The sequence below is a fragment of the Coregonus clupeaformis genome, chromosome 28 (genome assembly GCF_020615455.1).
Source record: "Coregonus clupeaformis isolate EN_2021a chromosome 28, ASM2061545v1, whole genome shotgun sequence".
Lineage (NCBI taxonomy): Eukaryota > Metazoa > Chordata > Actinopteri > Salmoniformes > Salmonidae > Coregonus > Coregonus clupeaformis.
The window spans coordinates 18,185,793-18,210,274 of NC_059219.1; the positions used below are offsets into that span (position 1 = coordinate 18,185,793).

The 24,482-nt window shown below is 42.3% G+C and overlaps 1 protein-coding gene across 1 annotated transcript; it reads right to left on the reverse strand.

Moving 5' to 3' along the window:
- Positions 1-12,941: 12,941 nt before the first annotated feature.
- On the reverse strand, positions 12,942-24,482 carry LOC123482141 (importin subunit alpha-6). Its single transcript, XM_045208675.1, has 14 exons — positions 24,379-24,482; positions 23,025-23,152; positions 22,713-22,814; positions 22,284-22,383; positions 21,854-21,948; positions 21,370-21,501; positions 19,618-19,706; positions 19,338-19,437; positions 18,946-19,109; positions 18,768-18,846; positions 18,492-18,617; positions 17,763-17,890; positions 17,383-17,561; positions 12,942-15,612 (listed from the first exon to the last, which is right to left on the reverse strand). The coding sequence occupies exons 1-14, from the start codon at positions 24,380-24,382 to the stop codon at positions 15,425-15,427; spliced, it is 1,614 nt and encodes a 537-aa protein (XP_045064610.1). The 5' UTR covers positions 24,383-24,482; the 3' UTR covers positions 12,942-15,424.

Here is a 24,482-nt window from a genome sequence, read left to right on the forward strand (position 1 = left end):
GTGCCCAAACACATGTCCTTGTAGTACCTGCATGTACACTGAGCTCTTCCCTCCACAGTCTGGAGCCCTGTCCTTCAAAGCTAAAATATCCCGGCCTCTACAGTAGTAGAATATACCATGAATGAACTGTGGGCTGCTTCTCTGCTTCTGAACAGTAGTCTCAAAAACCCTCCCCTAAGCAACAGCAGAGACTACCCAGCTAGCACATAACGTTCTGAGAACCATATGTTTCTTAGAGCTTGGGAACTTTTTGGGAATGGTGCAGGATAGTTCCTTGGCTTTGGAACATTCTCAGCACATTGAAGGAACTTGACAAAAAAATAATTCGTTACTTTAACAGAACATTTCCTAAAAGTTCAATTTTAGTACTTCAGCATTATGTTTCCTACAGGCAAGGCCAGTTCCAGGCATAAGCAAAAAACAAACATTTTTAGGAACAGTCAGGGTCTCAACTTACTATTGAGAGTAAGAATAGTAAAATACACCAGGTGCAATTTCGACATTTTGTTGTGCATCAGCAGTTTGAGATGTCAGTCACTGATAGTCACTCAATTAGCCATGTCAGCTAACCATTTTTTAATTGGTAGTTAGTCTAGCCAGCTATCTAAGCTATATAAGCTATCCCGACCGGATATGCAGGGCAAGTGCCCAGGGGCCCTGACCCCAGGGGGCCCCCATTGATTTTGTTAGTCATTCTCACTCAGATATCATATTAACATGGCATAAGTCATTACAAAATGTCAGGAATTTTGCCCCATGGCAAAATGTGTAGAGTTGCAGAAAATGTGCTTTAAAGGTCCAATGCAGACATTTTTATCTCAATATCAAATCATTTCTAGGTAACAATTAAATACCTTACTGTGATTGTTTTCAATTAAAATGGTCAAAAATAAACAAAAATAGCAAAGAGCAATTTCTCAAGCAAGAATTTTGATAGGACGGTCTGGGAGTGGTTTGAGTGGGGAGGGGAAAACTGAAACTCTCTTAGTTATTGGTTTATCAACTAATTTACCGCATGGTAATGTCACCATGGAAGGCCAAAACTCCATCCCACCAAAACAGGCTGAAATGTCAGGCGGTCTTTTCAAACAGCTCTTACACTAAAAGGGCATTATCATCATGTTCACAATTTCACATTATTATTCCAACCTCATAGTGTGGAAATATATATAAAACACAGGAAAATTATGTTTTTGACTACACTGGGCATTTAAAACTGCACAATTTTCTCTACGCCCCATGGCATAATGTGTAGAATTGCAAGAAATGAACTTTAAAACGTACATTTTTCTCTCCACTGTCAAGAGGGGGGCCACTAAAATGATTTGCCGCGAGGTGGGGAGGCCCGCCAACCAAATCTCGCTTAGGGCCACCATGGTTCTATTTTAAGTCATGTTCTCAAATTGTTCCAAGAATATTAAGAAACAGCGTTCTTCTGTGGGAATTTCAGCACTTCAGCATTATGTTTCCTACAGGATTCCTCATGGTTCTATTTAAAGTCATGTTCTCACATGTTTCATAAAAAACACAAGTAAGCTTTAGTAACGTTCAGAGAACGTTCTAAGAATGTTATTTAAAAACCTACAGTGGCTTGCGAAAGTATTCACCACCCTTGGCATTTTTCCTATTTTGTTGCCTTACAACCTGGAATTAAAATTGATATTTTGGGGGATGGATCATTTGATTTACACAACATGCCTACCACTTTGAAGATGCAAAATATTTTTTATTGTGAAATAAACAAGAAATATGACAAAATAACAGAAAACTTGAGCGTGCATAACTATTCACCCCCCACCCCCCACCACCCCCAAAGTCAATACTTGTAGAGCCACCTTTTGCAGCAATTACAGCTGCAAGTCTCTTGGGGTATGTCTCTATAAGCTTGGCACATCTAGCCACTGGGACTTTAGCCAATTATTCAAGGCAAAACTGCTCCAGCTCCTTCAAGTTGGATGGGTTCCGCTGGTGTACAGCAATCTTTAAGTCATACCACAGATTCTCAATTGGATTGAGGTCTGGACTTTGACTAGGCCATTCCAAGACATTTAAATGTTTCCCCTTAAACCACTCAAGTGTTGCTTTAGCAGTACGCTTAGGGTCATTGTCCTGCTGGAAGGTGAACCTCCGTCCCAGTCTCAAAATTCTGGAAGACTGAAACAGGTTTCCTTCAAGAATTTCCCAGTATTTAGCGCCATCCATCATTCCTTCAATTCTAAACAGTTTCCCAGTCCCTGCCGATGAAAAATATCCCCATAGCATGATGCTGCCACCACCATGCTTCACTGTGGGGATGGTGTTATCGGGGTGATGAGAGGTGTTGGGTTTGCGCCAGACATACCGTTTTCCTTGATGGCCAAAAAGCTCAATTTTAGTATCATCTGACCAGTGTACCTTCTTCCATATGTTTGGGGAGTCTCCCACATGCCTTTTGGGGAACACCAAACGTGTTTGCTTATTTTTTTCTTTATGCAATGGCTTTTTTCTGGCCACTCTTCCGTAAAGCCCAGCTCAGTGGAGTGTATGGCTTAAAGTGGACAGATGGACAGATACTCCAATCTCCGCTGTGGAGCATTGCAGCTCCTTCAGGGTTATCTTTGGTCTCTTTGTTGCCTCTCTGATGAATGCCCTCCTTGCCTGGTCCGTGAGTCTTGGTGGACGGCCCTCTCTTGGCAGGTTTGTTTTGGTGCCATATTCTTTCCATTTTTTAATAATGGATTTAATGGTGCTCCGTGGGATGTTCAAAGTTTCTGATATTTTTTTATAACCCAACTCTGATCTGTACTTCTCCACAACTTTGTCCCTGACCTGTTTGGAGAGATCCTTGGTCTTCATGGTGCCACATGCTTGGTGGTGCCCCTTGCTTAGTGGTGTTGCAGACTCTGGGGCCTTTCAGAACAGGTGTATATATACTGAGATCATGTGAAAGATCATGTGACACTTAGATTGCACACAGGTGGACTTTATTTAACTAATTATGTGACTTCTGAAGGTAATTGGCTTCATAGCAAAGGGGGTGAATACATATGCACGTATCACTTTTCCGTTATTTATTTTTTATACTTTTTTTAAACAAGTTATTTTTTTCATTTCCCTTCACCAATTTGGACTATTTTGTGTATGTCCATTACATGAAAACCAAATAAAAATCCATTTAAATTACAGGTTGTAATGCAACAAAATAGGAAAAACGCCAAAGGCGATGAATACTTTTGCAATGTACTGTATATATTCCGTTCTCAGCATCAACAAAACACTCTCTATCCTCTATCTTGTTAGGTGTGTTCAGATGTGTTGGCTGCACCCACTAATTGGCCACACCTGATGTTAATGAGGGATTGTTTCCTTTGAAATGGGGCCAGTTTGAATAGACTAAAATCAACAGCTTTGTATGAATAAAGAACATGGCATGCTAGATCCATGCTGGTGGCATAGTGAACTAATTCCATGGATAGAGAACAGAAGGTTTGAATCTCACTGATGCCATGTCACAATAAACAAAGAAATTAATTTGCATTATTAATAATATGCCATTTAGCAGACGCTTTTATCCAAAGCGACTTACAGTCATGTGTGCATACATTTTTACGTATGGGTGGTCCCGGGGATCGAACCCACTACCCTGGCATTACAAGCGCCATGCTCTACCAATTAAGCTACAGAGGACCATGCCTAGAGAAATTATTTTTTGTATGTCCTATCTGTGCTAGCAGTGTTAAGCTAGCAGTGTTATTAAAAGTGTTTTTGAAATATTCATTGACATTTTAAAGAAGTTATTCAAAAACCTCAAAATAAGCTATAATTTACATTCTCAGAAAATTAATAAAACCTCCCAGGAAACTTTCAGGGAACCATAGTAAAATGTTCTCAAAACCTCCCTGCAACCTAAAAATGTAAGTTCCCAGAGCAGGTGAAATTTCCACTCCCGTTCTCAGAATGTACAAAAAAACATTACGTTTCACCAGTCAGGAAACTCATGGCTTCGTTCCAGAACCAATGGGAAACCAAAAACATACGTTACCACAACTTCTAAGGACCCAAATGTGCTAGCTGGGTAGGGTCTGGTTTCAATTACTCTTTTGGCAACTTTGATTTAAAAAAAAAAAAAAAATGGGGTGGGTCCTCTTCAGACAGACAACTCTCCCAACACTCACAAGGCAGGCATAACAGAACGTTACGTTTCGAAACCAAAGTTTGCAGGTGTAACCTTTGCAGTGGTTTTAGCCACTTTCCAAATGCACTCATTAAAAATAATGTCAATGATCTCCATCATGCTAGCTACTATTTTGTATTTTATTGAAGTGGATAAGGTAGTGACGTAGTTCCTGCATGACAAATGACTAGAACCTAGGGTCGGGTTTTCGAGACTAGATGAACAGCATCTCTGCTCTATATCACTATGTCTTTGTGGTAAAGAAGCAGTTTGTAGACCGGAGAGCACATTTCTGTGTAAACGGATAGGTCTAAATCGTAACTTCACATCCATGCTTGTAACTCAAGAATTCCCTAAAATCTTCCATTGACATCAATGCATTATTAACAAGAAAGTTTGAGTTAAGTGCACACATCTGAAGTTAGAAGTTTTTTTCAGTAACTCCAGTAAACTTCCACTCCTGTCCCTAACATTGTCACCAGACTTATCAATCATTTCAGGCTGATGTTAACTTTGGTTATGTTCAGAGCATCAAAACCGTGTATCATGGGTAAATTGTAACTGACTGACTGATATATTAATAATAATCATGAGTAGTTATTTATGATGCAACGTGATTTGTAGATCAGTCAGTCTTGGCTCGCGTTCAAATTCGGCAGCAATTTCAAAAGTGCCCTTTGACTTGACCAAGTCTTTGAGGTGTGAGTCATTGAGGAGATGTTTAACTTAGGTCTGTCCTAAATTCCACCAACGAAAGGGGATGATGAACAGTGCACAATCATTGGAATGAGGAAACAAACTATTCAAAATATCTGAAAAATATTTTCATAGACACACAGACATACAGTCAATACACAGTGATGAAAGACACAGAGACCCAGTCCAGTCACACAAACATGCATGCAAACCGACAGACATTCAAAGATTCACACAGATACAAAGATTCACAAAGATACATCACAATGGATTTGAATAAGAAATAGTAACCATATGTACAGTGGGGGAAAAAATTATTTAGTCAGCCACCAATTGTGCAAGTTCTCCCACTTAAAAAGATGAGAGAGGCCTGTAATTTTCATCATAGGTACACGTCAACTATGACAGACAAAATGAGAAAAGAAATTCCTGAAAATCACATTGTAGGATTTTTAATGAATTTATTTGCAAATTATGGTGGAAAATAAGTATTTGGTCAATAACAAAAGTTTATCAATACTTTGTTATATACCCTTTGTTGGCAAAGACACAGGTCAAACGTTTTCTGTAAGTCTTCACAAGGTTTTCACACACTGTTGCTGGTATTTTGGCCCATTCCTCCATGCAGATCTCCTCTAGAGCAATGATGTTTTGGGGCTGTCGCTGGGCAACACGGACTTTCAACTCCCTCCAAATATTTTCTATGGGGTTGAGATCTGGAGACTGGCTAGGCCACTCCAGGACCTTGAAATGCTTCTTATGAAGCCACTCCTTCGTTGCCCGGCGGTGTGTTTGGGATCATTGTCATGCTGAAAGACCCAGCCACGTTTCATCTTCAATGCCCTTGCTGATGGAAGGAGGTTTTCACTCAAAATCTCACGATACATGGCCCCATTCATTCTTTCCTTTACACGGATCAGTCGTCCTGGTCCCTTTGCAGAAAAACAGCCCCAAAGCATGATGTTTCCACCCCCATGCTTCACAGTAGGTATGGTGTTCTTTGGATGCAACTCAGCATTCTTTGTCCTCCAAACACGACGAGTTGAGTTTTTACCAAAAAGTTCTATTTTGGTTTCATCTGACCATATGACATTCTCCCAATCCTCTTCTGGATCATCCAAATGCACTCTAGCAAACTTCAGACGGGCCTGGACATGTACTGGCTTAAGCAGGGGGACACGTCTCTCACTGCAGGATTTGAGTCCCTGGCGGCATAGTGTGTTACTGATGGTAGGCTTTGTTACTTTGGTCCCAGCTCTCTGTAGGTCATTCACTAGGTCCCCCCATGTGGTTCTGGATTTTTGCTCACCGTTCTTGTGGTCATTTTGACCCCACGTGGTGAGATCTTGCGTGGAGCCCCAGATCGAGGGAGATTATCAGTGGTCTTGTATGTCTTCCATTTCCTAATAATTGCTCCCACAGTTGATTTCTTCAAACCAAGCTGCTTACCTATTGCAGATTCAGTCTTCCCAGCCTGGCGCAGGTCTACAATTTTGTTTATGGTGTCCTTTGACAGCTCTTTGGTCTTGGCCATAGTGGAGTTTGGAGTGTGACTGTTTGAGGTTGTGGACAGGTGTCTTTTATACTGATAACAAGTTCAAACAGGTGCCATTAATACAGGTAACGAGTGGAGGACAGAGGAGCCTCTTAAAGAAGAAGTTACAGGTCTGTGAGAGCCAGAAATCTTGCTTGTTTGTAGGTGACCAAATACTTATTTTCCACCATAATTTGCAAATAAATTCATAAAAAATCCTACAATGTGATTTTCTGGATTTATTTTTCTCAATTTGTCTGTCACAGTTGACGTGTATCTATGATGAAAAATACAGGCCTCTCTCATCTTTTTAAGTGGGAGAACTTGCACAATTGGTGGCTGACTAAATACTTTTTTCCCCCACTGTATGTACCATATGTATTTATATTCAGAGGTACAAGGTAAAAACAATATAGTCCTTGTCTGATATGGGATGAGAGGTTTGATTTAGCATGGGTAAATACAGATAATTGTGGTCAGTCTGCTAGCATGAGATGATAACAGCTTCTGGCAAATCTACTGTCATGTATTGTCTTCTACTCTGATAATTCCCCATTCTGAGCATGCCTGTCTGGTTATGACACAATAACACCATGAGGACAGAGACAGGGAGAGGGATAGAGAGAAAGTTTACTTGGCTCATCGCGCTCTAGTGACTCCTTGTTGTGGGCCCGGCGCCTGCAGGCTGACTTCGGTCGTCAGTTGAACAGTGTTTCCTCTGACACTGGTGCGGGCGGGTGTTAAGGAGCGCGGTTTGGAGGACACATGTCTTGACCTTTGCCTCTCCCGAGCTCGTTGGGGAGTTACAGTGATGAGACAAGATCGTAATTGGATATGACAGAAAATAATGTTTGTTCTAATCAATTCAGATGATACATAACAGCTAAATATAAGTCATAAAGAGTTCCACAGAAACTCAGCTTACACCATTCTCACACTTCGAACCCATATCAACAGACCGTAAACTCAAATCAGGTTAACTGACATTGGACAAATACTACACTGAAATAGGATGTGGATGGAATTCTTCTCTTCGAATGCCTAGTCACTGACACTCTGAGGAAATAATCGCCCTTGAGCAGGGAGAGCCAGCTTTAACTGGGAGTGTTTATACTTTACTATTCTATGACAGCAATCCTGATTCTGGATTGCTAATCAACTTGTTTGTGAGAAAATGTGACAATGTGTTATAAATATGGATAGTTTAGGTGTTTTTGGTGTGCATCACAACAGTTAAAACGACAAGGCAAAATATGCAAGCTCTGTGGCCCTGCTATCAGGATGTGAACAAAATAATGCTTCCACTGTCTCAATAAACACAATAAACAACAAGGTTTCCTTTGATAGGAGCAATTTTGAGATGCAGACTCTGTGTCTGTCTAGCCGTGGTAAACAGTGGTGTGAAGTGAAGTTGTCGTTGTTGTTTTACAGTGGATGCCTCCAGTCCTGTGACGTATGACACTCTCAGGTAGACTTCTCGTGATCACACTGAGGTTGGGTTATGTGAAAGGGCTGGGGGGTGGAACTGGATCAGCTGGATAGACAGCACCCACATACAGGAAGTGTCTGGACCAAGACAAAGGAGATGATTGTGGACTACAGGAAAAAAAAGAGGACTGAGCACGCCCCCATTCTCATCGACGGGGCTGTAGTGGAACAGGTTGAGAGCTTCAAGTTCCTTGGTGTCCACATCACCAACGAGCTATCATGGTCCAAACACACCAAGACAGTCGTGAAGAGGGCACGACAAAGCCTATTCCCCCTCAGGAGACTGAAAAGATTTGGCATGGGTCCTCAGATCCTCAAAAAATTATACAGCTGCACCATCGAGAGCATCCTGACTGGTTGCATCAACGCCTGGTATGGCAACTGCTTGGCCTCCGACCGCAAGGCACTACAGAGGGTAGTGCGTACGGCCCAGTACATCACTGGGGCCAAGCTTCCTGCCATCCAGGACCTCTCTACCAGGCGGTGTCAGAGGAAGGCCCTCAAAATTGTCAAAGACTCCAGCCACCGTAGTCATAGACTGTTCTCTCTGCTACCGCACGGCAAGCGGTACCAGAGTGCCAAGTCTAGGTCCAAAAGACTTCTCAACAGCTTCTACCTCTAAGCCATAAAACTCCTGAACAGCTAATCATGGCTACCCGGACTATTTGCACTGCCCCCCCACCCCCACCCCCCATCCCATCTTTTTATGCTGCTGCAACTCTGTTAATTATTTATGTATAGTCACTTTAACTCTACCCACATGTACATATTACTTCAACTACCTCAACTAGCCGGTGCCCCCGCACATTGACTCTTTATTTTACTTCTGCTCTTTTTTTCTCAACACTTTTTTGTTGTTGTTTTATTTTACTTTTTTATTAAAAATAAATGCACTGTTAGTTAAGGGCTGTAAGTAAGCATTTCACTGTAATGTCTGCGCATGTGGCCAATACAATTTGATTTGATTTGATTTGATTTGGAGGTATGCTTCCTTCTGTCACACATAGCATTAATGCCTCCAGGTAATGTATGCACTGTTACCTCAGACAAAGATGTTCTGATAACAGGGCCAGGACCAGACTTCTTAAACCAGCTGCAGTAACAGTCACTACTAGTCACCATGAGGAACTGTAACAGGCTAGACAAGGTATATTGTAAGGTCCTCTGTGTGTGTGTGTGTGTGTGTGTGTGTGTGTGTGTGTGTTTCATACAAGTTCTGTCAAAACCATAATTGATTTTGTGCAGAAGAATAGACAGATGTCCTGAAGACAAAATCCACTAAATTCCATCCAACAAGAGGCCTTATGTGTAACAGATCATTTTATTTCATATTCTTCATTATTTTACAGTCAAGTCAACATTAACCCCTCATAGAAGAGCCAGACAACAGCTCCATGAGTAACACAGAGAGGAGCTGTTAAGTCGAGGTTCACACACTGCCCTCTGTGGTCCATTGGGTTAAAGGAAACAGAACCACAATGGTGGCATGATACGGTAATCACCTACAGTGAGGGAAAAAAGTATTTGATCCCCTGCTGATTTTGTACGTTTGCCCACTGACAAAGAAATGATCAGTCTATAATTTTAATGGTAGGTTTATTTGAACAGTGAGAGACAGAATAACAACAAAATCCAGAAAAACGCATGTCAAAAATGTTATAAATTGATTTGCATTTTAATGAGGGAAATAAGTATTTGACCCCCTCTCAATCAGAAAGATTTCTGGCTCCCAGGTGTCTTTTATACAGGTAACGAGCTGAGATTAGGAGCACACTCTTAAAGGGAGTGCTCCTAATCTCAGTTTGTTACCTGTATAAAAGACACCTGTCCACAGAAGCAATCAATCAGATTCCAAACTCTCCACCATGGCCAAGACCAAAGAGCTCTCCAAGGATGTCAGGGACAAGATTGTAGACCTACACAAGGCTGGAATGGGCTACAAGACCATCGCCAAGCAGCTTGGTGAGAAGGTGACAACAGTTGTTGCGATTATTCGCAAATGGAAGAAACACAAAAGAACTGTCAATCTCCCTCGGCCTGGGGCTCCATGCAAGATCTCACCTCGTGGAGTTGCAATGATCATGAGAACGGTGAGGAATCAGCCCAGAACTACACGGGAGGATCTTGTCAATGATCTCAAGGCAGCTGGGACCATAGTCACCAAGAAAACAATTGGTAACACACTACGCCGTGAAGAACTGAAATCCTGCAGCGCCCGCAAGGTCCCCCTGCTCAAGAAAGCACATACATGTATACAGGGCCGTCTGAAGTTTGCCAATGAACAATGAATGATTCAGAGGAGAACTGGGTGAAAGTGTTGTGGTCAGATGAGACCAAAATCGAGCTCTTTGGCATCAACTCAACTTGCCGAGTTTGGAGGAGGAGGAATGCTGCCTAACACCCCAAGAACACCATCCCCACCGTCAAACACGGAGGTGGAAACATTATGCTTTGGGGGTGTTTTACTGCTAAGGGGACAGGACAACTTCACCGCATCAAAGGGACGATGGATGGGGCAAAGTACCGTCAAATCTTGGGTGAGAACCTCCTTCCCTCAGCCAGGGCATTGAAAATGGGTCGTGGATGGGTATTCCAGCATGACAATGACCCAAAACACACGGCCAAGGCAACAAAGGAGTGGCTCAAGAAGCAGCATATTAAGGTCCTGGAGTGGTCTAGCCAGTCTCCAGACCTTAATCCCATAGGAAATCTGTGGAGGGAGCTGAAGGTTCGAGTTGCCAAACGTCAGCCTCGAAACCTTAATGACTAGGAGAAGATCTGCAAAGAGGAGTGGAACAAAATCCCTCCTGAGATGTGTGCAAACCTGGTGGCCAACTACAAGAAACGTCTGACTTCTGTGATTGCCAACAAGGGTTTTGCCACCAAGTACTAAGTAATGTTTTGCAGAGGGGTCAAATACTTATTTCCCTCATTAAAATGCTAATCAATATATAACATTTTTTACATGCGTTTTTCTGGATTTTGTTGTTGTTATTCTGTCTCTCACTGTTCAAATAAACCTACCATTAAAATTATAGACTGATCATTTCTTTGTCAGTGGGCAAACGTACAAAATCAGCAGGGGATCAAATACTTTTTTTCCTCACTGTATATGTGCCTTCAGAAAGTATTCATACCCCTTGACTTATTCCACATTTTGTTGTGTTACAGCCTGAATTCAAAATGTATAAAAGTATATAATTTACATAAGTATTAACACCCCTGAGTCAATACATGTTTGAATCACCATTGGCAGTGATTACAGCTGTGTGAGTCTTTCTGGGTAAGATTTGCACACCTGGATTCTACAATATTTGCTCATTATTCTTTTTTAAATTATTCAAGCTCTGTCAAGTTGGTTGTTGATCATGGCTTGTCAGCCATTTTCAAGTCTTACCATAGATTCTCAAGCAGATTTAAGTCAAAACTGTAACTGGGCCACTCAGGAACATTCAATGTCATCTTGGTAAGCAATTTGTCTCCCAGTGTCTGTTGGAAAGCAGACTGAACCAGTTTTTCCTCTAGGAATTTGCCTGTGCTTAGCTCTATTCTGTTTATTTTTATCCTAAAAAAAACTCCCTAGTCATTGCCAATGACAAGCATACCCATAACATGATGCAACCACAACCACCTTGAAAATATGAAGAGTGGTACTTAGTGATGTGTTGTGTTGGATTTGCCCCGAACATAATGCTTTGTATGAAGGACATAAAGTTAATTTCTTTGCCACATTTTTTGTAGTTTTACTTCTAAAAAATAAATAAAAATATGCCAAAACCACTTTCAGTCATGTGCGCATACATTTTTAGAACCCACTACCCTGGCGTTACAAGCACCATGCTCTACCAATTGAGCTACAGAGGACCACTTTAGTGCCTTATTGCAAACAGGATGCATGTTTTGGAATATTTTTTATCCTGTACAAGCTTCCTTCTTCTCACTCTGTCATTTAGGTTAGTACTGTTGAGTAACTACAGTGTTGTTGATCCATCCTCAGTTTTCTCCTATCACAGCCATTCAACTCGAACTATTTTAAAGTCACCATTGGCCTGAGCGGTTCCTTCTTCTCCGGCAACTGAGTTAGAAATGACGCCTGTATCTTTGTAGTGACTGGGTGTATTGATACACCATCCAAAGTGTAATTAATAACTTCACCATGCTCAAAGGGATATTCAATGTCTGCATTTTTTACTCAGCTACCAATAGGTGCTGTTCTTTGCAGGGCATTGGAAAACCTCCCTGGTCTTTGAGGTTGAATCTGTGTTTGAAATTCACTGCTCGACTGAGGGACCTTACATATAATTCTGGGGCGGCAGGTAGCTTAGTGGGTAAGAGCGTTGTGCCAGTAACCGAAAGGTCGCTGGTTCTAATCCCCAAGCCGACTAGGTGAAGAATCTGTCGATGTGCCCTTAAGCAAGGCACTTAACCCTAATTGCTCATGTAAGTCGCTCTGGATAAGAGCGTCTGCTAAATGACGTAAATAACTGTGTGTGGGGTACAGAGATAAGGTAGTGATAAAAAAATAATGTTTGACACTATTATTTCACACTGAGTGAGTCCATGCTTATTGTGTGACTTCAGCAAAGTTATACTCCTGAACTCATTTAGGCTTGCCAGAACAAAGGGGTTGAATAGTTATTGACTCAAGACATTTCAGATTTTCATATTTAATTAATTTCTAAAAATGTCTAAAACATAACTCCACTTTGACATTATGGGGTAGTGTGTAGGCCAGTGACACAAAATCTCAATTTAATCCATTTTAAATTCAGTGTGTAACACCCAAAAAATTGGAGAACGTCAAGGGCTGTGAATGCTTTCTGAAGGCACTGTACTTCTAGCAGTCACACATAGGACTAATGCCTCCAGGTAATATATGCACTGTTACCTCAGACAAAGATGTTCTGATAACAGGGCCAGGACCAGACTTCTAAAACCAGCTGCAGTAACAGTCATTACTAGTCACCATGAGGAACTGTAACAGGCTAGACAAGGTTGTGTGTGTTTCATTCTTAAGAATTGAACAGACAAGTTCTGTCAAAACCATAATTGAAGACAAAATCCCCTATATTCCAGCCGACAAGAGGCCTTGTGTAACAGATCATTTTATTTCATTATTTTAGTCAAGTCGACATTAATTCCTCAAAGGAGAGCCAGACAACAGCTCCATGAGTAACACAGAGAGGAGCTGTTTAGTCCAGCTTCACACACAGCCCTCTGTGGTCCATTGGGTTAAAGTAAAGAGAACCACAATGGCGGCATCATCCGGTAATCACCTACACTAGAGGATTCTGGACAGAATACCCCAGAAGTCCTTATAGCCTCTGTATCAAAGCCAAAATGAAAAAAATTCCCAAATGGGGGAGAAATAAATCAACATAAAACATATCATCCAATCGTACAAACATGAGAAATATTAGAAAACTATACACAATTTTTAATGTGCATGACAAAATGTAGCATTACAAACAGTTTCCATCTCACGTAAATATATATAATTTAAGTCCTTGGATCAATTAATATGGTACTCAAAATGTATACAGAATCTACAATTTTCAAAAACATAACATGCCAAAAGTAAAGAGCCAGGTTTCAGGAGTGATGAGATTAAAACTAAAAGAAAAGTAGAATGCTGAAATACTGTGCTTGTGGTCACACACTTAACGGCTCAGCATGAACTGCTGAGCCTATAGCCAGTTTGGGTTTCCTCCACCAATCAAGAGTTCATATCATTTTTAATAAACAATTAAATCAGTTTTCTAGAAGCTGTTCTAAACAAAACATTCTAGAAGCAGTTCTAAAGGTGAGGGGAACCAGAGGAGACAAACATGACCAACAGAAGATCAGAATAAAGCAGCAACAGATAAGTGTGCAAAGACTCAACCATAAGTACAACACCACAGCATATCTGTCAGAAAACACATTATACTGCATTTAATAAATCACCCCTTCCAATTAGTAGGTATTTTTTCCCCCATATAATTTATTACATGTATATATAATATACAGAGCAACTCGAGTTCAACTGAGCATTTTCTATCAACGTCCAATAGCGTTAAGTAAGTCCAATGCATGGTTAACCACCACTGATAAAACAAAAAGACTGCAGGAAAAACAAATAAGTCATGATATCATAATAACTCATGGTGAGATGAAGGAAAAAACAACAACTACAAAAGAACTCTGAGAGCCTGGGTTTTTATTCACCTGGAGATTGTTACAGACAGACACTGCATCACAAAGACGCTAGTCACTGAACCTAACCCATCTGGCCCTGTACTTGTGGCTGGCTGGCAGCGCTTCAATAAGGAGCACTCACACAAGCAGAACACTCCTCAACGTTACCCTAACGTTGTCCCAATCCTACCGGAAAGTTGTTACAGATAAGCATAAGCCTGGCTGAACGCTATGCTGACTAATGCAGCAAGTTACATGCAGTGCCATCCAACACTATGTATCTACATTACTGCAGTCAGTTTGATGCAACTGGTGTCCTGAATGTTATTCTAACGTTAATATTGCAGCCAGGGCTAAGCAGTGGCGAGCAGCAGATAATAATAATTACAGTTTTTTACCATCTCTCCCTCAAATGAGCAGAAAGATATTTCAACAGAATAAATAAGATTAGGCATCTCCAGGTCAACCATAGTCCATCTTCAACATAGGAGAGACCCCAGAGAAAGAGATGTGCAGAGAAAGAGATGTGCAGCTGCTTTCCAACTTCAAAAATAATATGTCACTGAAATACACACATCATCATTACCATCATGACACAATGTACATCTTCGAGCGAAAACAGTAGGCCGTCTGTAGCCTAGCGTTCTCTCAGCTCTGGTCAAAAGGTACAACAAGTTAGGAAATGAGCTGATACAGTCACTAAACCTCTTCAGGACACTAGTAGGGATAGTTTTACTTGGACTATCTGGTGAAATCCAGAGAATCCTCAGTCAAATGCTTCATATGTTCATATCTTTTGTTTTCTTTTTGAAGACTGAAGAGGTAGTTTCACATTTAAAAAGGAGATATGGAGGGTGATTGAGACACCAGTGTCATTGTAATAATAATAATAATGTATTATTATAATAATATCACAGAAAATAATTATAATAAAATAAAAATACATTTAGGGAGTAAGACAAAATATCAGCCAACTCTTTCTTTCATATGCCTACCATGTTAGGAGGCTTGCCACTGCACAGACTGTATTGTCTACAACAGAAAGAAACAACCCAAATGCTCCATACAGCTCCAGGAAGCTGGGGACAAGTCTCAAACACTGAGAATGAGCTGTCCTCAGTCAGTCAGTCTTTCAGTCAGTCAGTCTCTCCGTCTCGTGCTCACTCTCTCTCTCCAGATAGGGTGGTGTGGCAGGGCAAGGCTAGCCTTGCAGGAGATGAAGATTTGGAGAGAGAGGTGGAGCTGGTGGGTCCAGTGAGAGAGGAGAGATGGGGTAGTGTCATCAGTTCAGTTCTAAACAGCCCTACGGAGGCTGGAATCTCTGGGGCGGGGGTAGTAGATACTCAGAGGGGTGAAGGTCAAAGGTCAGGGTGTGGTTAGAGCTGGAAGCCCTCCATGGGCCCGTCCTGCTGCTGGAAGATGAACTGGCCTTGGTTCTGGTCCACCTGAGGGGCGATGCTAGCGTCCTCCTCCTCCACACCAAAGTAGTGCTCGATCAGGTCAAAAGCCTTCTGGTAGATCTCCTGGTTTTCATGGCTCTGCAGGAACTCTATCTTGTCCAGACCTGCAGTGGACATTTTTACATTTAGGTAATTTAGCAGATGCTATTATCCAGAGCAACTTACAGTCAGTGCATTCAACTAAGGTAGGTACGACATCCACATATCACAGTCATTGCAAAGAAAACTTTCCTCAATAAAGCAGCCATCAGCAAAATCAGTGCTAGTAAGAAAAGCCAGTGGACACACACATGCACACAAATGAATAAATCAGGCCTAGGCATTAGTGACTCACATGACAATACTGAGTCATAACCACTAACTAATGGTGTTTAAATTTGGCAGCATGTGTCCTCACATCTCTTGAGATAAGAACTACAGAGTACACTTTTCACTTCACAGCAACATATCTACTGCCATCTAGTGGAACAGTGTGTGCATACATTTACATTTACATTTTAGTCATTTAGCAGACGCTCTTATCCAGAGCGACTTACAGTTAGTGAATACATATTATTTTATACTGGCCCCCCGTGGGAATCGAACCCACAACCCTGGCATTGCAAACGCCATGCTCTATCAACGCTACATCCCTGCCGACCACTGGCTAAAGTGTTTATGCATAGCCTAATGACATTTCTCCTTCTCCCTGAAGAGTGCAATCGTTCTCTCTCCCTCCTTACGTCAGTGCATTCCTTATAAATCCACAAGGGGGAGTGTATGAGTGCCCATTTCAGGGAGAAGGTGGCGATACAGAATTAAGCGTACATCCAAGGGTTGATGCCTGTCCCATTATTTTATGGTGTGTGTGTATGTGCGCACGTACAGTGGGGGAAAAAAGTATTTAGTCAGCCACCAATTGTGCAAGTTCTCCCACTTAAAAAGATGAGAGAGGCCTGTAATTTTCATCATAGGTACACGTCAACTATGACAGACAAAATGAGAAGAAAAAAATCCAGCAATTCACATTGTAGGATTTTTAATGAATTTATTTGCAAATTATGGTGGAAAATAAGTATTTGGTCACCTACAAACAAGCAAGATTTCTGGCTCTCACAGACCTGTAACTTCTTCTTTAAGAGGCTCCTCTGTCCTCCACTCGTTACCTGTATTAATGGCACCTGTTTGAACTTGTTATCAGTATAAAAGACACCTGTCCACAACCTCAAACAGTCACACTCCAAACTCCACTATGGCCAAGACCAAAGAGCTGTCAAAGGACACCAGAAACAAAATTGTAGACCTGCACCAGGCTGGGAAGACTGAATCTGCAATAGGTAAGCAGCTTGGTTTGAAGAAATCAACTGTGGGAGCAATTATTAGGAAATGGAAGACCTACAAGACCACTGATAATCTCCCTCGATCTGGGGCTCCACGCAAGATCTCACCCCGTGGGGTCAAAATGATCACAAGAACGGTGAGCAAAAATCCCAGAACCACACGGGGGGACCTAGTGAATGACCTGCAGAGAGCTGGGACCAAAGTAACAAAGCCTACCATCAGTAACACACTACGCCGCCAGGGACTCAAATCCTGCAGTGCCAGACGTGTCCCCCTGCTTAAGCCAGTACATGTCCAGGCCCGTCTGAAGTTTGCTAGAGTGCTTAGAAATCTTGCTTGTTTGTAGGTGACCAAATACTTATTTTCCACCATAATTTGCAAATAAATTCATAAAAAATCCTACAATGTGATTTTCTGGATATATTTTTTTCTCAATTTGTCTGTCATAGTTGACGTGTACCTATGATGAAAATTACAGGCCTCTCATCTTTTTAAGTGGGAGAACTTGCACAATTGGTGGCTGACTAAATACTTTTTTCCCCACTGTATCATACCATAGGCTTCCTCTATAAGGGCACAGTAAGGGTTGATGCCGGTGCCGTTCTGCTTGGCCTCCTGCTCTCCCAGTCTCAGGATGTTCTCCAGGCCGTTCAGAGACACCTGCACTATCTTACTGTCCATCACTGTCAGCAGGTCACACATGGGCTTGATGGTGTTCAGACTAACCAGGTACCTACAGGGACAGCAAGACAGACAGTGTTAGATTGACATTATATTCACATTTGTTCTATTGGTTTAGCAGAGATACGGTCATACAGGCCTGCTACACTAGAACAACTTCTGCCGAGCATGAGACTACTCCCACTAATTTCATGAAATCTTTGTGTAAGCAGCACATCTCCAAAATTTTCAAGAATTCGATGAGCGTTATTACCTGATCTGCTCAGGAGTGCCCCCAGAGGTAGCGTTGGTTATAGCCCACGCTGCTTCCTTCCTGGTGCGGAACTCTGCCTTCTGAAGAATCTCTATCAGGACTGGGAAGATGTTGGCATCTATCACCGTCTGAGGAACAAAGAGAGAGAACAGTGAGATGACATATTATACACACACATCAATAGGTCGTTATCAATAAAACATTATAATAAGGTGCAGAGTGTTCGATTTGGAGACCCCCAGCTGCTCTAAAACCATTGACAAACAATGTGCAGTTTTAAAGGTATTGATAAATACATGTTATAACTATTTGGATGTAATATCATAACCTCTTGACGAGCATAGTCAGAACTACACCGTTCCAATTATTCCATGCAAAACAATTGTTCAAAATTAGCTCTATCAGAGTTATACAGCAAGTAACTGCATGCTTTTCATGATCAGTAAACATCCATTGATCATGTAATTTCAGATACGTGAGGGTAGCCTCACAATATCCCTCAATATTGGCCACCATTAAGAGGATGATATTACAACCAGAGTTAACATTTTTTAACAATCCCTTGAAAACGGCATGTAGTTGTCAATGGTTTTAGCGGAGCTGGTGGTCTCCTTGACCCCCAGCAGCCAAATCAAACGCTCTGCACCTTATTGTGACGTTTTATCGCGTTTTAAGTAGACAACTACTTAAAACACTGTGCTACCATCAAGCACGGGTACGCACACACACCTGGATCTGTGCTCGGTTTCCAGCTGTAATGTTAGACACAGTCCAGCAGGCCTCCTTCTTGATGGACTCCTTGGGACTGCTGAGCAGGTGTAATAGGCAGGGCAGCGCCGAGCAGTTCAGAATCACCTGGAACAATCAACACACACACAGTGAAGATTACACACCAGTCCACACACACAGCTAGGACCATGTGAAGGATCAAAACTCCACACACGTCAGGGTGAAGAGAGAGACAAAGCTATAGAGAGGTAGCAAGAAAATAAAAACTAGTTCTACCTGAGTCTGAATGTCATCTCCTGTCACTATGTTGCCCACAGCACGTAGTGCAGGAGAGACCACCTTATAGTCACTGTGCCTGGGGAAGACCAACAACACCACAGTCAGTGTACACCAACATCTCAATTGCTTGCTAGTTTGTTTGTGTTTGTGTGTGTGCGTCTCTAGTAGTCCTTACATGAGTAGCTCCACCAGTCTGCGGCAGACCCCAGAGTCGATGACAGTCTGTATCTTGTCATTGGGTCCGTCAGACAGGTAGGAGAGGGCCCAGCAGGCATCAGCCAACACGTCTGGGTCACTACTGAACAGCAGCCTGGACAGCACACTCAGACAGGGAGACACCTGGGGGAGGAGAAGAGGGAGGGAGAGAGCAGCGAGGGAGAAGAGAATAAGAGAAGAGCGAGGAGGAAGAAAGACAGAAAGAGGGATAATGGTGAAAGGAGAGCTAAGAGAATGGCTTTGGGAGAAATTGGTCAAAATCCAAGAGCGGTTTGTGCATTTGACAGCTGAGATCTGTTGGACTGTTAGAACTGTCGTCTGATTGGGCAGTGTGGGAATCCACCCTATTACCTTGGCGAAGTCTGGAGGGGGGTTCTTCCCTCTACACAAGTTAGACAGAGCCCATACAGCATTTCTAGTTGTGGTGAGACGGTTGGATTTAGCCAGCAGCCTGCGGGGGCAGAGAACAGTTTTCAGTACGCCTTGTTTCTCTGACTGCAATTAAACTGTTAAACCTGACTAATCTGATTATACAATGTATTAGGTAATGGTATTAAACTCAACTTCTCCTTGTTAAAACGACATGGGCCTACAGACTGACAAAACCCTCCACACACACACACACACGTACTGTTGTAGGGAGGGCAGGATGCCACAGTTGAGAACGTAGTCTCTGCACTCTGCGTTATCCCCGGCGATGTTCCCCAGGGCCCACACGGCCTGAAATACACCAATCCCTCGTCACCTCTAACGCAGCAGCCATGCATATTGCCATACCGTAACATTGCAGCTATATTTGCATGCAGCTAGGAGCCATACTATACAGTGCTGCAGCTAGGCTATATTTCCAACAAACAGCAGCACCATATAGAGCTGGGCTTGGGGGGTAATAACATATACTGCTATTGTTATATATCCACACAGCTAGGACCATATAGAGCTGAGATTGCTTAGTATTTAGCTACAGTGAGGGAAAAAAGTATTTGATCCCCTGCTGATTTTGTACATTTGCCCACTGACAAAGAAATGATCAGTCTATAATTTTAATGGTAGGTTTATTTGAACAGTGAGAGACAGAATAACAACAAAATCCAGAAAAACGCATGTCAAAAATGTTATAAATTGATTTGCATTTTAATGAGGGAAATAAGTATTTGACCCCCTCTCAATCAGAAAGATTTCTGGCTCCCAGGTGTCTTTTATACAGGTAACGAGCTGAGATTAGAGCACACTCTTAAAGGGAGTGCTCCTAATCTCAGTTTGTTACCTGTATAAAAGACACCTGTCCACAGAAGCAATCAATCAATCGGATTCCAAACTCTCCACCATGGCCAAGACCAAAGAGCTCTCCAAGGATGTCAGGGACAAGATTGTAGACCTACACAAGGCTGGAATGGGCTACAAGACCATCGCCAAGCAGCTTGGTGAGAAGGTAACAACAGTTGGTGCGATTATTCGCAAATGGAAGAAACACAAAAGAACTGTCAATCTCCCTCGGCCTGGGGCTCCATGCAAGATCTCACCTCGTGGAGTTGCAATGATCATGAGAACGGTGAGGAATCAGCCCAGAACTACACGGGAGGATCTTGTCAATGATCTCAAGCCAGCTGACCCAAAACACACGGTCAAGGCAACAAAGGAGTGGCTCAAGAAGCAGCACATTAAGGTCCTGGAGTGGCCTAGCCAGTCTCCAGATCTTAATCCCATAGGAAATCTGTGGAGGGAGCTGAAGGTTCGAGTTGCCAAACATCAGCCTCGAAACCTTAATGACTTGGAGAAGATCTGCAAAGAGGAGTGGGACAAAATCCCTCCTGAGATGTGTGCAAACCTGGTGGCCAACTACAAGAAACATCTGACCTCTGATTGCCAACAAGGGTTTTGCCACCAAGTACTAAGTCATGTTTTGCAGAGGGGTCAAATACTTATTTCCCTCATTAAAATGCAAATCAATTTATAACATTTTTGACATGCGTTTTTCTGGATTATTTTGTTGTTATTCTATCTCTCACTGTTCAAATAAACCTACCATTAAAATTATAGACTGATCATGTCTTTGTCAGTGGGCAAACTTACAAAATCAGCAGGGGATCAAATACTTTTTTCCCTCACTGTATGTAGGGATAAACGTTAAACCCATGAGGGGGAGTGAACAAGAGAACACTTCAGGGAGAGGAGTAGAGAATCGGAATGAAGCCATATAGTTTATATTTAGGGAAGGCAAACATAGCTGGTTTACTATTCAGATAGGATCTTCTTGGTGGGACAAATCCCATGACATCTCATTCCAGCTAGCTATCCATGTGACCCATGTGTTAGTGTCCCAACCTGCTGCAACTCTGCCCCCCGGGCCTCAGCCGCCCCCCTACCCAGGCTGTTCAGTCACCTGCTCCTGGACATCCTCGTAGTCCGAGTTGAGCAGCTCGATGAAGATGGGCACTGCTCCGGTCTCGATAACCACCTTGGTGTGCAGGAAGGTCCCCGAGGCAATGTTGGTCAGGGCCCAGGCTGCCTCAAACTGTGTCACACACACAGGCATTTCACACCACGGTCACATGTGGAGCATAGTATAAGCCCTCACAGACAGATACACAGGCTGAAGAGTTATGACTGACTGAGTGCCATAAAAAGTCAGAGGAAAGTTCACTAATAAAGGTATTTTGGCAGGGAGCAATACAATGCAGATGTCATGCAGACTGACTAATACCAACAGGATGTGCTATGATATTACAGAATCTGACTTCACATCATATATTTCAACAGCTTGCTGTTAGTGTCATTGTGTGTAGTGAATACATTTTACGATTTCTAACAGACCAAACCAATAATTCCCAGCACATCGAACTAACAGACCCAGCCACCTGACTCACCTGAAGAGTGCAGTTCTCACTCCTCTTGAGGAACTCCACAAACTTATTGACGACCCCTGGGGTGAGGATGACCTCATCGATGGGAGGGTTGGGCTCTGATGAGAGAGAAGAGAGCATGACAATGACATCACCCTACTAGCTTAAACACATCCTGGTTCATGGCTGAAAACATGTGATGCCGAAACATTCCAATACGGTGTGGATGGAATAGCATCACGTCTAATCAAGGCACAAACAATCCACATTTGTTGTTGAGAAAACATACTATACAAGACCAAACTATGTGTCCGTCCCAAATGGCACCCTATTCCCTATATAAAAAGTAGTGCACTAAATAGGGAATTGGTTCCCATCGGGGACGCATCCAAGATCATACAGATCGCATGAGCCCTGCATTGGGATTGTTATGTATTGCATGATTCACACAGACCTTTGGAGAGTAATTTCCTGAATTTCTGTGTGGCGATCAGCTGCTGGTCTGGATCCTCAGAGAAGATCATCTGGATCATGTCTGGAGTTATGACACCTTCCTACAAACACACACAAGTCAACATACATAAAGACATGAATGTCTTACAAAACCATGTACTCTGACACTATACACACACATATTGCAGGGCATGCGATGTAGAACTACACCTGACAGGTTTATCACGTAAACTGCACATGGATCTAATGACCTTCATCTAGTTTTAATCACAGATTGATTTGAAAACCAAAAACGTCTGTTTCCCCCAACATTCTTTTTACTTATTTTATGGAGTAATGGCATTGTCTTTCAACAGATAGCTAGTCCCTCTGTGCATAGTGTAGACCATGAGAGTAAGACAATGGGACAATAGGAGTAATGGTCACTTACACCTGAGACTGGTGCAGTGGAGCTGATGTCAGGGTCCTGGATAGGGCATTCCAACATGGACTCATCGCCCGAGGGCACACACACATTCCTCCTCTTGAACAGCTGGGGGAAGAGGGAGCGATAAGTGTTAGCAGGTCACAACACAAACAAACCAAACAACTATAACAGGTAATACAAAAATTACTCATATTTGGAGAAGATTTACCATTCAAAGGCATTTACATGTTCAAATTGGATGAGATTAGGTTTGTCTCCACAGAATTGAGAGTAGCTGATTCAGTGGTCCAGGTGTAAGAACTAGAAGCACCCTACCTGCTCTTCTCTCTTCTGTTTGCGGAGTTGGATCCCCTCCTCCTCTCTCCTCCGGCGCATCTCCTGTGGGTTCAGCGCTTTGTTCTTGTAACTCTTCATTCGGTCATTCCCTGGGCTTGCCATCTCGTCTGGGGAAATAAGGGTTAACATAATGTTATCCTAAAAGATCAAATATACAAACTTGTGAATTTACAGAAGACACAACCAGCCAAACTTGACTGACTAGTTAGCTAATGTTGTTGTTCACATAGGCGCTAATGGAAATTCAAATAAATTAAATCACTCTCGATGTGAATTTGGATTTGTTGGCCAAAAGGTGGTTTGAGACAAACCCTGCCATGCGTATCTTCACACGAAAACAGCAGTTGGGGTGACAGTTTGACAGCTGATGAAGAAGACTGGTGATCAAAGCAACACAATACCAAATGTTTCGAGCTTGCTGTCATCATAATATCATCAACGTTAGATTAGGCAGGCTAAAACTAAGATAGCGTTTGATGATCTCAGCTGTTAGTAATCTCTGTGTTAGCTAACTAGAATCAAAGAATGCCATTCCTAGCTAGCAAGTTAGCTAGCAAGTTAGCTAGCTAGATAAAGATGACAAGCGCATCAGCTAGCTAATTAGCTAGCTAATGAATGTTAGCTAACATTAGCCACTGTCTTGTTGACAGCTTCACATTGACATTGTTTGTTGTATTTTCTGGGGGAATCAGTCGTCTTCAAGGCTGGATATCTCCAATCGCAAGAAACCGGTTTCCTCTCTAACTAGTAACGTTAGTACAGTACGGCCTAGCACAGTGGTTCCAAACCAGCGGTACTACCTAGGAACCCTGCCGGGGGGGGGGTCCTTGGCCAATCCACAGGAGGTACCTGAGACCATAGGCTTACTGGTAAAATGCACATGATGGGGTACTTCAAGGGTACTCCGGCCAGAGAAAAATCCAGTTGGTGGTACAGTAACCAAAAAAGGTTGGGAACCACTGGCCTAGCACACAGCAAATAGTAGTAGCATGCTGGCTAATAAATTATAGGTGCTAATTAAATTAAATTACATGGTGTTCAAAAACCTTCTAAAGTATTCGTATCGTTAGCAAAATAATACTTCAAATCAGCTGTAAAACCAATTATAATAGGCAATGGTAGCTAAAACTGCCATTATTAGACCCAAATCACAGCTTTTTAAGAGATTGATCTTGCTAATAACACAGCTAGCGTTCGCAAGCTAGATAGCTAGCTCCTTCACACCCCTGTCCCCTCTTGTTTAGCAACCATCATCATGCCAAGTTATCCGATAATTCGTGATTTAAAAAAGAAAACGACAATAAAAAGGTTGTGACGATTGTATTGCTCTTACCCATTTAAGATGAATAATGTCAGAAACGCCTAGGTGTAGCTAGGTATTATTAGTTCCTTTACGCAACCTCCCGAGTCCAGCTGAGAGCAATATGGCGTCTTGTA